Consider the following 12,829-nt stretch of genomic DNA (forward strand, 5'->3'; position numbering starts at 1 on the left):
CAGTCAAGCGTTTCACAGATTCTGTAATGGCTGGAGGTGGGGGTGGCTCTGGCTGGCCTGGGAGGAGACAGGTATCTTTGGGCCTCCCACAGGTGGGGCCCCTGGGGCCTGTGATTTGTCAGGGAAATCTCAGCCACCTGCTCCCCTCATGCAAATGACCCAAGCCCCTGACAGCTGCTCCTTAGGCCTCCAAGTCTAAGCCCTGTCTTCCCTCTCTGAGCTTTGCTGAGACTTAGGGCAGCCTGACCTCTCTGACTCCTGTTTTCAAAGCCTCATGAGGCCAAGGAGGGGGCCAGACCCCAGCCTGGGAGCAGGGCACTGGGCTTCCTTCCACTTGAAATCCTTTGTCCAGCCACAGCAGGGGCAGACCTGTCCATCCTTCTCTGTGGGTCCCCTGTACCTTTCTCCCCCCACAGGATCAGACCCAGAGGCAGCTGGTTGGGGTTTGTCGAGGAGAAGGATTATCCAGATCAGTCCTTTCTAATCTCAGCTCCTGCCTGCAACCTCCCATACCAAACCCTCTTCCCCAGCACCCTGAGCTAAGGAGCACAATTGGAGGTGTTGACGATGGGGCCATCTATCACCCTATATCCCGCCTCCTAGCCGGGTTGCTAAGTGGGCCCTGACTGCCAAGATCATCACCGTGGATGGGGGCCGGGGCCGGTGGTGGGGGGCACTGAAGCTGTAGGTGCTTCTGCTCCTTTGTACCCCTCCAAAACCCCAACCCTTAATCCTCACAGCTTTACTCTAATCCCATGAGGCCTGATGCTCTTATCTCTGCCTGCAGAGACCGACCAGGGAGGCACCCCTTCAACCCCTCCTTTCTCAGGGCTTGTGGTGGGGGCCGCTCCTCTCTGTGGCCCTGCACTCCTGGCCCCCCTCCTCCAAGCCGGGCCCAAGTCTCTGGAAGCCACACACCTCCCTCCCTGTCCTCTCCCCCTCCAACCCTGCCAGCTGATTTCATTTGCCTGACGTTGTGGTTGGCCCTACCCCTCCCTGTCAGGCCCCCCCAACCCCACCCCCTGCCAGTCGGGGCCAGGCCAGGCCAGCTCCTCTGGCAGCAGAGCCTGGGCAGGTGACGAGCGGGCGCGGGCGTCGCAGCTGAGGGAGTAAGGAGGCGCCCAGGAACCGGAGTTGCAAACCGGGCCGAGGTCCAGCCAGAGCCCAAGTAAGAGGGAGCTGGCCTGGGCTCTGCTCTCCTGGGCCGGGGCCCAGGGAGGACACAGGCAGGCTGGGGCTGGATGCAAAGGACTCCAAACTTGGAGGGCCTGGCTGGGGAGGTGGTGTCGGCACCCAGTCACTTCCCTGCGTCTTGGAGTCTGGTGTGGGCATGAAGGGCAGAAGCACAGCCTGGTGGGGGGTTCCTCAACACCGACCCCATGTTCCTGGCAGGAGCCCGAGCTACCCCTTGACCGGTCAGCCATGGGGGAGATGGAGCAACTGCGTCAGGAAGCGGAGCAGCTCAAGAAGCAGATTGCAGTAACTCCAGAGCCCTCCCCCTGGGGCCCCAGAAAACAGAGCTGGGGACAGGAGGGAGTGTGGCCCATGGGGAGGGGGCTGGATTTGCTCTTGAGTGAGCAGAAGTGACCAGAGACTTTCTAAACTTGGATTGCATATTCGAGACCCCCAAACCCCAGAGCCCCAAGCCCAACCTGCCTCAGGGGCCCTTGCACCCGCCACCCCCACCTTGCCTTTGCTCCCCTGATGTCTGCTTTCCCTGCAGGATGCCAGGAAAGCCTGTGCTGACGTTACCCTGGCAGAGGTGAGACCCCCTGTCCCCCTGAGGGCAGGGCATGGGGGGAGGGGAAGGGAACTCCCTGACCAGCAATAGCCCGTTGCTCGGAGCTTTAGTACAGCATGTCCTTGGAGTGAGGAAAGCTGCTAGTTTATTTATTTAACCAACATTTAGTGGGACCTGCTCTGAGCCAGGCACCATATTGGATGCGAAAGACGCAGACACAGTTCCTATTCTCGTCCGTAGAACATGAGTCACTACACCCGCCTCCCAGGGCCTTGAAGATGAAGAGGCGATAGTACCTTGTAAATCATCAAGGCCTTGCAGACTCTACTTGCTAGTTTTCTATACTGTATTTTGTCAATTCTAAGATGCACATTTATTCACATTTTGACATCTCTGAAATCAAGATGCATTCAACAATGGATGATCGTTTCAATTAGAATTGGCAGCATCTTTTCTTTCTTAGTGATGCATCTTAGATTGGATTATGTATGTTAATAGTGAACACTTTTTATGAGCCAGAGACTGGGCTAAGCTGCATAAATACCTAATTTCATTTAACTTTCATGATGTCTCTGTAAAGTAGGTGCTATGATAAGCCTCATTTTACATCTTGAGGAAACAGACTGAGGGAGGAGAAGTAACTTGCCTGAGATAACAAAGCAGGCTGGGCACAGTGGTTCATGCCTGTAATTCCAGCACTGGGAGATTGATGTGGAAGGATTGTTTGAGCTCAGGAGTTCGAGATCAGCCTGGGTAACATAGTGACATCTTGTCTTAATTTAAAAAATTGTTTTTAATTTTAAAAAAAGATAGCAAAGCAAGTAATGGCAAATCAGACTGTCCACTCTGGACCCCCAGCCTAAGTCTAGAATCTGGTTAGAGCTCCAGAGGCAGAGGATCACACATTTCAGGAGGTGCAGTTCAGGGTCATGGTGATGCCCCAGGTACCCAGTGGCCATGCTGCAGTGTGGGGGTGACAGCAGACTCCTCTCGGCTCGGGAGAGACCACTGTGCACATCTCTTCCCAACTCTGTTTCCAGTAACCTCACATTGGCAGCTTGACTTTGGCCAAAGTGCAAATGTTTATATCGTAGACATCACCTTCCCACCTTCCTTACCGACACTGGAGAGATGCTTGTTAAATACTTAGCAACACACCCCTGGCCATGCCGGCGTCTCTTTCCCACGTCAGTCTAAGACACTCAGGCCAGACACTTATTTCTCTAAGGCTGGGGTCCTGACCTAGAGCCTGGCACAGAGCAGGAACTTGTAGAGATCAGTGGCTGTGGCAGACCTCTGGGCATGCAGCCTGCTCACCCTGATATTCAGTGCCCCTCTGTCTGCAGCTGGTGTCTGGCCTAGAGGTGGTGGGACGAGTCCAGATGCGGACACGGCGGACGTTAAGGGGGCACCTGGCCAAGATCTATGCCATGCACTGGGCCACTGACTCCAAGTGAGTCTTGGGAAGGTTGAGGGGAACCGAGAGCGGGAGGGTGAGAGTGGGAGGGAGGATGGCAGGAAGGAGAGGCTTGCATGATATGAGATGCCCTGTCCCCAGGCTGCTGGTAAGTGCCTCGCAGGATGGGAAGCTGATCGTGTGGGACAGCTACACCACGAACAAGGTACCAGCCCTGCCTCCCAAGCTCCACCACCACCTCCTTCCTAGGGGCCCTATGCCTGCCATCCTCTGCCCAGCTGGGAGCTCAGCTCGGGTCCCATCTCTGCTCAAACCATCCTCCCTGCAGGTGCACGCCATCCCTCTGCGCTCCTCCTGGGTCATGACCTGTGCCTACGCCCCATCAGGGAACTTTGTGGCATGTGGGGGGCTGGACAACATGTGTTCCATCTACAGCCTCAAATCCCGTGAGGGCAATGTCAAGGTCAGCCGGGAGCTTTCTGCTCACACAGGTGAGGGAGAGACTCTCTCCTCCCCTTGAGGGGTTCAGAGAACCCTGGGTTTTCCCTGGCCTGTGGCTCTGCAGCCAGGGCACTGTCCTTCTAACCACCTCCAGGTTATCTCTCCTGCTGCCGCTTCTTGGATGACAACAATATTGTGACCAGCTCGGGGGACACCACGTGGTGAGACTGAACATTGCCAGTGCTAGGGCTTGGGAATGGTCCTGGCCTGGCCTTGCCTAACAGCCTCCCTCCTTCTTGGCAGTGCCTTGTGGGACATTGAGACTGGGCAGCAGAAGACTGTATTTGTGGGACACACGGGTGACTGCATGAGCCTGGCTGTGTCTCCCGACTTCAATCTCTTCATTTCGGGGGCTTGTGATGCCAGCGCCAAGCTCTGGGATGTTCGAGAGGGGACTTGCCGTCAGACTTTCACTGGCCACGAGTCGGACATCAACGCCATCTGTGTGAGTGCCCCTCCACCCCCGCCTCACTCCAGCTCCCTCCCCACACTCCCCACAACACATACAACACACATCCTCTGCCTCTCCCGTAGCTTCCCTAGCCCTTTCTTTCTTTCTTTCTTTTCTTGAGACGGAGTCTCGCTCTGGAGTTCAGCTCACTGCAACCTCCACCTCCCGCATTCAAGTGATTCTCCTGCGTCAGCCACCTGAGTATCTGGGATTACAGGCACTTGCCACCAAGCCCGGCTAATATTTTTATTTTTAGTAGAGGCAGGATTTCACCACCTTGGCTGGGGTGGTCTTGATCTCTTGATCTCATGATCCGCCTACCTTGGACTTCCAAAGTGCTGGGATTACAGGCGTGCGCCCCTGGCGCCCGGCCAGCCCTTTCTTTCTTTCCTTGTTTGGAGAGAGTCTCTCTCACTCTGTTGCCCAGTCTGGAGTGCAGTGGTACGATTGTGGCTCACTGCAGCCTCAACCTCCAGGGCCCAAGCAGTCCTCCCACCTCAGCCTCCTGAGTAGCTGGTGCATGCCATCACACTTGGCTAATGTTTTGATTTTTTGTAGAAATGGGTTTCCGCTATGTTGCCCAAGCTGAGCTCAAACTTCTGAGCTCAAGTGGTCCTCCTGCCTCCACCTCCCAAAATATTGGGATTACATGCATGAGCTACTTGCACCCAGCCCACTCTATCATGTTGCTTTATCATTTTCTCTCTAGATAAATAGCCATAGACACACACACACACACACACACACACACACACACACACACACACACAGATGTAGATACACATTTTCTTTCTGGGTCCTTTGAAAGTAGGTTGCAGATGTCATGCTTCTTTACCCCTTAAGTACTTCCTAAAATAAAGCCTTTCTTTAACATCATCATAGTATGATTCTTTTTTTTTTTTTTGAGACGGAGTTTCGCTGTCATTACCCAGTCTGGAGTGCAATGGTGCGATCTCGGCTCACCGCAACCTCCGCCTCCTGGGTTCAGGCAATTCTCCTGCCTCAGCCTCCTGAGTAGCTGGGATTACAGGCACGCGCCACCATGCCCAGCTAATTTTTTGTATTTTTGGTAGAGACGGGGTTTCACCATGTTGACTAGGACGGTCTCGATCTCTTGACCTCGTGATTCACCTGCCTCCACAGTATGATTCTTTTTTTTTTTTTTTTTTTTTTTTTGAGACGGAGTTTCGCTCTTGTTACCCAGGCTGGAGTGCAATGGCGCGATCTCGGCTCACCGCAACCTCCGCCTCCTGGGTTCAGGCAATTCTCCTGCCTCAGCCTCCTGAGTAGCTGGGATTACAGGCACGCACCACCATGCCCAGCTAACTTTTTGTATTTTTAGTAGAGACGGGGTTTCACCATGTTGACCAGGATGGTCTCGATCTCTCGACCTCGTGATCCGCCCGCCTCAGCCTCCCAAAGTGCTGGGATTATAGGCTTGAGCCACCGCGCCCGGCCACAGTATGATTCTTAGAATCAGGAAACTTAACATTGACACTGTAGCCTACAGTCTATATTCAGATTTCTCCAATTGTCTCAAAAATGTCCAAAATAGCTATGGTTTTTTTCCTATCCAGGATCCAGTCTAGAAACACGCATTGCATCCTTGCCATATCTTTTTAGTCGCCACCTTTAAACTGGAACTGTTTTCCCACCTTTCATTGTTTTTTATGTCATTGACATTTTTGAAGAGTCCAAGCCAGTTTTTTGTAGATTCTCCCTCCGGTTGAGCTTATCTGACATTTCCTCGCAGTGAGATTCAGGCCTTGCATCTGTACTTGACCCTGTTCTTGCACACCCTGAACAGCCCGCTTGTGTAGTCCAGGAGTCTGGGACAACCTCCGTCCGCTCTCCTAGCCAGGTCACCACAGGCAAGCCTTGGCACTCTCGCCTGCGACATGGAAATGATGCCTGCCTGCAGCACTGTAGCGCAGAGCAGGGGAAGGGCATAGGGAAGTCACTGGCACATGGTATGCGCTGGCAGGGCTGCTTCTCACCCCAAACCAAGGAAAGGCAGGCAGAGGGGCTGAGAGCAGCGGCTTGACCTGGAGCTGTCAGGTAAGAGCCAGAGAGCAGGAGAGGCTGTGGGCTGCCCAGGCCTAATCCCTGACCCACTTGCCACCTGTGCCTTCAGTTCTTCCCCAATGGAGAGGCCATCTGCACGGGCTCAGATGATGCTTCCTGCCGCTTGTTTGACCTTCGGGCAGACCAGGAGCTGATCTGCTATTCCCACGAGAGCATCATCTGCGGCATCACATCCGTGGCCTTCTCCCTCAGCGGCCGCCTGCTATTCGCTGGCTATGATGACTTCAACTGCAATGTCTGGGACTCCATGAAGTCCGAGCGTGTGGGTAAGGGCCAGCCCTGGCTGCTGCTTCCTCAGCTGGAAGGACTCTCCCCAGCCCTCTCTCCCCATTCTGTACCCTTCATCGGCTCCCATTTCGGACTCTCTTACTGCTGTCCCTTGTGACTGGGTGACTCAACCCATGGAATCCAGTACCCCTTGGTTCCCAACCTAGGACTGTCTTCCCTCAATGTTGCTCTAAGCAGCCTCTCTCCACTGTCCAATGCCATGGCTGCTCCCTGCCTTAGGAGATGTGTGGACTCTGACTGTCCAGTCAGTTCTGGGTTCCTGGCATTTCAGGGGCACCCACTGAGAGGCAAGACAGTCTCAGGGAAATATGTAATCAAGGCAGAATCAAGGAGATCTGGAGTGGCCTGAGGGCCCTCACTCCAGCCTAGGGCTCGTCTAGGACTGTCCCGAAGCTGGTCAGATAGGATGATTTCTTCTCTACCGAGAGGTCAGGTGCTGATGAAGATAATACTGGCCGGAGGCAGAATCCAAATCCTAATTAGGTTGCTCACTTTCTGAGTGACTTTGCACAAGTCACTTCTCCATGGGCTTCAGTTTCTTCATCTGGAAACAAATAGGATGAATGGATTGCCTTGTTTTCCAAGGTGTCCTTGGTTTTTTTTCATAGCACACAGATCCTTCCTGGCTTTCCCTGTCTGATCCCAGCCCTCCCCCAACTGAAGCTCTTGACAGAGAACCCCCTGCCCTAGGGCTAATCCTCTTTCAGTCTCTCATCTTTCTTCTTCGAGGGTTGAGCCCAGCCTACCCAGTCTAGCATCCCTGCAGGCATGTGCTCAAGCACGCACGTGCACACACACCCCCACACACCTGCACACCTGCACACACACACGCATGCACACACTGCTTTCCAAATCAGCTTGGAGAGACATGGTGACTCCTTTCCCTCTTCCTCAGGCATCCTCTCTGGCCACGACAACAGGGTCAGCTGCCTGGGAGTCACAGCTGATGGGATGGCTGTGGCCACAGGTTCCTGGGACAGCTTCCTCAAAGTCTGGAACTGAGGAGGCTGGAGAAAGGGAAGTGAAAGGCAATGAAGACACTCAGCAGCCCCTCCCCGACCCCATCACATTCAGGTGTTCTCTTCTATATGCCAGGTGCCATTCCCACTAAGCTTTCTCCTTCGAGGGCAGTGGGGAGCATGTGGACTGTGCCTTTGGGAGGCAGCATCAGGGACACAGGGGCAAAGAACTGCCCCGTCTCCTCCCATGGCCTTTGCTCCCCAGTCCTCACAGCCTCTCCCTTAATGAGCAAGGACAACTGGCCCCTCCCTAGCCCTTCCAAGGCACAGCAGACTTCAGTCTTTGGACCCAGGCCCCAGGACTCCCCCCAGAGCCACTACGTTTGTCCAGACCTGGGTGGGACAGGGCTTTGGCCCTGTGACTATGGCTCTGGCACCATTAGGGTCCTGGCCCTCTTCTTATGCTTTCACCTTTTTCTACCTTTTTATCTCTCCTAAAACACCTGCAATAAAATGTAGCATCCTGGTACATCTGTGATGTTTGCCTTCCACTCCCTTCTGTTCCAAAAAGACCAAGGTCCCATGTAAGGGCAGTCATGTGTTACAGGTGCTGTGATAAAGGCTGGGTACTGGACAGATTGTGGGCTCATGGGAGGAGGTCTGAGATGGATCAGGAGAAGGTATTCAGCAGGCGGCTGGGGGACCTTGTGTGCAGCAGTTTGCTATGGCCTGCCTGTGGGGCCTAGGTGTGTGTTTGTATGGGAGGGTTAGACTGAGAAGGAATCAGATTATAAAAGGTCTTGAATGCCACGCCAGAGAGTCCAGACTTTTTCCTAAGGGCAATGGGAAGCCACTGAGGAGTTCTGAGCAGACTGGTAACACAATTATGCTTCTCCGAAAGATTGCTCCAGATCTTTCCGAAATAAGCAGTGTACGTTGATGAAAGGGAGGGAGGAAAGACTGGCATTAGGAAAGCAAGGTGGGAGGCAGGTTGCAAGAGCTGTGAGAGTGGTAGGTCAGAGGGGTTAGGGGGAGGGATTAGGAAGAGATTAAAGACATGGAATCGGCCAGAACAGTAGCCCATGCCCATAATCCCAGAGCCTTGGCTGAGGCAGGAGGATCTTTTGAGGCCTGGAGTTCAAGGCCAGCCTGGGCAACATAGTGAGACCCTGTATCTACATAAATTTTAAAAATTAGCTGGGAAGGCTGGGCATGGTTGCTCATGCCTGTAATCCCAGCACTTTAGGAGGCTGAGGCAGATGGATCACTTGAGCCTAGGAGTTTGAAACCAGCCTGGGCAATACGGCAAGACCCCATCTCTATAAAAAAAAAAAAAAACACAAAAATTAGCCAGGCATGGTGGTTCCTGCCTGTAAGCCTAGCTACTCGGAAGGCTGAGACAGGAGGATCGCTTGAGCTCAGAAGGTTGAGGCTGCAGTGAGCTGTGATCGTGCCACTGCACTCCAGCCTGGGTAACAGAACAAGACCCTGCCTCTAAAAAACAAACGAAGAAACAAAACATGGAATCACCAGGGTTTACTGACCAAGTGCTAGGATATAGGATATTGGGAGGGAAGGATTTGAGATAATGGCCAAGGTCTGGGTGTGGCAGCTAGGTAGATAAAATGCTGTCATTCATAAGGAAAGGGAAGAGGGAATGAGGAACAGCTTTTGGGGGAAGATCATAAATTCAGCTTTAGACAAACCGATGTTGAAGAACTTGTGGTCAGGTTAGACAGAGAGACCTGGAAGTTACCAGAATGTAGGGAAGTGACAGCTAAAGCTCTAGAGGCAAACACCTAGGGCGAGCAGGAGGAAAGGGCCAAGGACAGGGCCATGGGGACACCGCGGTTTAAGGGAAGTGTGCAGAGGAGGCTCAGAGCACCAGTGGACTCCGGCCAGGGAACGCAAGCTCTCTAGGCTGCCATTCTATACACAGAAGACTCAGTGCAAGGTTTAGATATACCTTTTGAAAGTATCATTTAAAATTACTTCCTTTAATATATAAGAAACACACAAGACACAAAGAAAGCCCAACAAAGCTCTTAGTCCTAGTTTGGTAGTTGAGGAGGAGTCTAAGAAAACAAGCCTTTCCTCAGTATCCCTGGGAGAGAAGGGGTGGGAGGACAGCTATCACCAGGCCCTGGGTGACTGCATGCTGGGGCCATGCAGGGTCTAGCTCTCCGCTAAGGGAAAGTGCTGATTTTCCTTGTCATGGTCCTGGCCTTGCTCCCATGCTCGTCCTCCAGTTTTCAGAAGGCGTCCAGTTCCAAGAATGGCTCCTTCCTTTAGTTCACTAACATTTTCACTTAGGGGTGAAGGCCGTTTACCCTGCAAAAGGCAGTATATAAGTTGGCGGGGGTGTTGCTGTTCAGGAGCGGGAAGATCTGGTAAAAGGGTCTCCCAGCCGGGCGCAGTGGCTGACGCCTGTAATCCCAGCACTTTGGGAGGCTGAGGCCGGCAGATCACCTGAGATCAGGAGTTCGAGGCCAGCCTGACCAACATGGTGAAACCCCGTCTCTACTAAAAATACAAATATTAGCCGGGCGTGGTGGCACGTGCCTGTAATCCCAAGTCTGGGCAATCCTAGCTATTCAGGAGGCTGAGGCAGGAAAATCACTTGAACCTGGGCCGCGGAGGTTGCAGTGAGCTGAGATCACGCCACTGCACTCCAGCCTGGGCCGTAAGAGCAAAACTCCATCTCAAAAAAAAAAAAAAAAAAGGGGCCTCCCACCCACTACATTGGACATTCTACTAACAGCTTTCACCTTCTCTTCCTTTACCTGTCGTGGTGTCAGGGTGCCAGGGGAGTTGTCATCCTGCAGGATGGTGAGCGGGGATCTCCCCAGTGCCTTGCTGCTGTTTGATTTCCATCTATTGCGCATAGAACCTGGGGTGCGTAAGGAATTAAAGCAAGGACCCAAAACTAGGGCTTACAGTTTATTCTTCCCACACTCACCCACGGACATTATCCTGGCTTATCTTCCCTACATCTTGCCTTTAGATTCTGTACCTGAAGATCTGGGAGTCTCAGGGTCCCTTGAGGGCTTGTCCGAGCTCTGGTTGGCCACAGGGGTTTCTGTGGGCTGTCTTGCTTCCTCCTTGGAAAACACCTGTTTGGAGGAGAACTCAGTCTGGTTCCAAGGTGGCATCTGTTCCTCAACAGATAACTGGGTACCCAGAGGCAGGTCCAATTCAGAAGATAAAGATGCCTCCGGGGACAGAACAGGCTCTGGGGGAGGATTCGATTTAGAGTCTTCAGTTTCATATACTTCACTCAGCTCTTTCACCAGTGGGCTTGGAGGGTCTAGAGGAAGGAAGTGAAGTGAACAGTGACCTTCTGATGCACATCGTTCAGCAAAGAACAAAAGATACAGGAACCTTAGGACTCATGCCTAGGTGGGTGAGCAAGTGGGAAGAGAGAAATCAGGAAAGCAATGTGAAAGGGAGCAATTTTTTTTTTCTTTTTTTGAGATGGGACTTGCTCTGTCCCCCAGGCTGGACTGCAGTGGTGTAATCATAGCTCACTGCAGCCTTGACTTCCTGGGCTCAAGCAATCCTCCCACCTCAGCTTCCTGGGTAGCTGGGATAACAGGCTCATACCACTGTGCTTTTTGTTTTTTTGTAGAGATGGGGTTTTGCCATGTTGCCCAGGCTGGTCTTGAACTCCTGGGCTCAAGTGATCTGACTACCTGGGCCTTCCAAAGTGCTGGGATTACAGGCATGAGCCACCATGCCCAGCCTGGGAACAAAAAAATGAGATGAGTGTGATGGGTCTGAGGATGGAGACCCTTCATGGACCCTACCCAAGAATAATAGATTACAGCTTCATCAGCATTCCCTGGGCCCAACACTTACCTCCAGTGCTGGTCTTCATAGGTGTCCGTGCAATACCAAGAGTAGGAGAACGGGGATCTGAGTCCTGGGCAGGTTTAAGATCCTCCAGTTGCTCCCCTGCTGCTAGGCCTGGCTGTGGAGAGCTCTCCACCTATTAGGACCATAGGCTAGAACAAGTCTGGGCCCTGACTCTTCTCTCCTCTCCTCCCCATATTCCAGAAAGGAATTGTCAAGGCCCTCAGATAGCCAGCCTACCCAAACAGATTGAGAATGCAGAAAATAAGGCCAGGATAAGGGTGGGGGCATGAGGGCTCTCTCAAAATCAGATTAGGAAGAGGCCCATGAATTCCGACATTTTCTGCCCTTTCCACTCTGGCCCAGAGTACCTGGATGGGAGTGCGCAGGATGCCAGCACTAGGTGAACGGGGGTCCGTCACTCGAGCCAGATGCTTGTTGTGCGGCGGAGGTCGCGCTGGGGTGACTGGGACGCTCTTGGCTGAGCCCATCTCAACCAGGAGTTGCAGGGTGGGGGCAAGGCCCGGCCCGGGACGAGGAGGGAATGCCTGTATGAAGTGACTCAGGTCTCAGCGCTTATCCCGACCACGTCAGATCTTCGACCCTAAACCACCCTATCTTCCCAGTTTCCAGTAGAGGAAGCCCCTGGCGGGAGACCAGAGGCCTCTGCGGGGTTAATGACTGCTGCAGCTGACCAAATGGCTCACTCTGGGCCTGCCGAGCCCTCTCACTTATTTATGGAATTATTCAAGTCACTTACCGGGCCCTAATTCCACCTCTGGGTGCACAACAGCTCGTGGCTCAACTCCCGAGGTTACAAGTTTCAAACTTCCCGCCACGCCCCCTGCCCTGATCCTATTGGCTCAGCCGACGTAGATCTCATAGGCCCTCCACGTAAGGCCCGCCCCGAGCCAGGAAGCTATTGGTCTGGGAGAACGTCTATCATGGTGACTGCAGGGGTCAATTGACTGATGCTGAACTTGCCTAGGGGTGACGCCTCCTTGATAAGGGGACTTCTGTTCAGCGGCGGCCTGCGAACCGTCCGTGGTGAGACTGAGGAGTGCCAGTCTTCGCTTTCGAGACCTCTAGTCTCCAAAATGAATTATTTTATTAAACAAAATAGAATCATGATTACACGATTATGCACACATCCAGCTGGAGTTGTGATGGTTTTCCTGAGGCGAGAGAGAGTAGCCTTATTGGTTGACAGATTTATCAATCACTCGACACAACCCCCTCAAGCTCCGCCTCGTCAGATACCCCCTTTTCAAATACCAAGACAACTGCCCCTCGACTTTCCGACTAGACAGGTCTCCAGAAAACTTTCTGGAATTGAGAGCTTTAAAACAACCGTCAGTTCCTGCTCTTCAATAGAAGGCACGCGAAGGGACTGTAGGGGGTCCCGCAGCCGGAGCAGTGGCAACTCAGGAGCCCACCTAGATGCTCTACGTGCGCTCCCGCCCTGGAGGAGTGGGATTGGTTGTTTCAACCATCAATTCAACCTAAGGAGCGCTTCTCATTGGTGTCAGTCAAGC

General features: G+C 53.2%; 2 protein-coding genes across 4 annotated transcripts; one reads left to right on the forward strand and one right to left on the reverse strand.

Annotated features, from left to right (window-relative positions):
- Positions 1–79: 79 nt before the first annotated feature.
- On the forward strand, positions 80–7,971 carry GNB3 (G protein subunit beta 3). Of its 3 annotated transcripts, XM_003944862.4 has the most exons (10): positions 80–1,168; positions 1,393–1,479; positions 1,724–1,762; positions 3,088–3,194; positions 3,300–3,363; positions 3,487–3,649; positions 3,754–3,820; positions 3,903–4,104; positions 6,245–6,461; positions 7,379–7,971. In XM_003944862.4, exons 2-10 carry the CDS (start codon positions 1,423–1,425, stop codon positions 7,483–7,485), a joined length of 1,023 nt encoding a protein of 340 aa, XP_003944911.1. In that variant the 5' UTR covers positions 80–1,168; positions 1,393–1,422; the 3' UTR covers positions 7,486–7,971. The 3 variants fall into 3 exon arrangements, with proteins under 3 accessions (XP_003944911.1, XP_074259542.1, XP_074259543.1); XM_074403441.1 differs by lacking the exon at positions 7,379–7,971 and having other exon boundaries at positions 6,245–7,372; XM_074403442.1 differs by lacking the exons at positions 80–1,168; positions 7,379–7,971 and having other exon boundaries at positions 1,175–1,479; positions 6,245–7,372.
- A 1,434-nt stretch (positions 7,972–9,405) lies between these two features.
- On the reverse strand, positions 9,406–12,125 carry CDCA3 (cell division cycle associated 3). The gene is made up of 6 exons (XM_003944865.3): positions 12,055–12,125; positions 11,666–11,842; positions 11,301–11,430; positions 10,456–10,749; positions 10,226–10,332; positions 9,406–9,773 (listed from the first exon to the last, which is right to left on the reverse strand). Exons 2-6 carry the CDS (start codon positions 11,783–11,785, stop codon positions 9,618–9,620), a joined length of 807 nt encoding a protein of 268 aa, XP_003944914.1. The 5' UTR covers positions 11,786–11,842; positions 12,055–12,125; the 3' UTR covers positions 9,406–9,617.
- Positions 12,126–12,829: the final 704 nt, after the last annotated feature.

The sequence above is a fragment of the Saimiri boliviensis genome, chromosome 7 (genome assembly GCF_048565385.1).
Source record: "Saimiri boliviensis isolate mSaiBol1 chromosome 7, mSaiBol1.pri, whole genome shotgun sequence".
Classification (NCBI taxonomy): Eukaryota; Metazoa; Chordata; class Mammalia; order Primates; family Cebidae; genus Saimiri; species Saimiri boliviensis.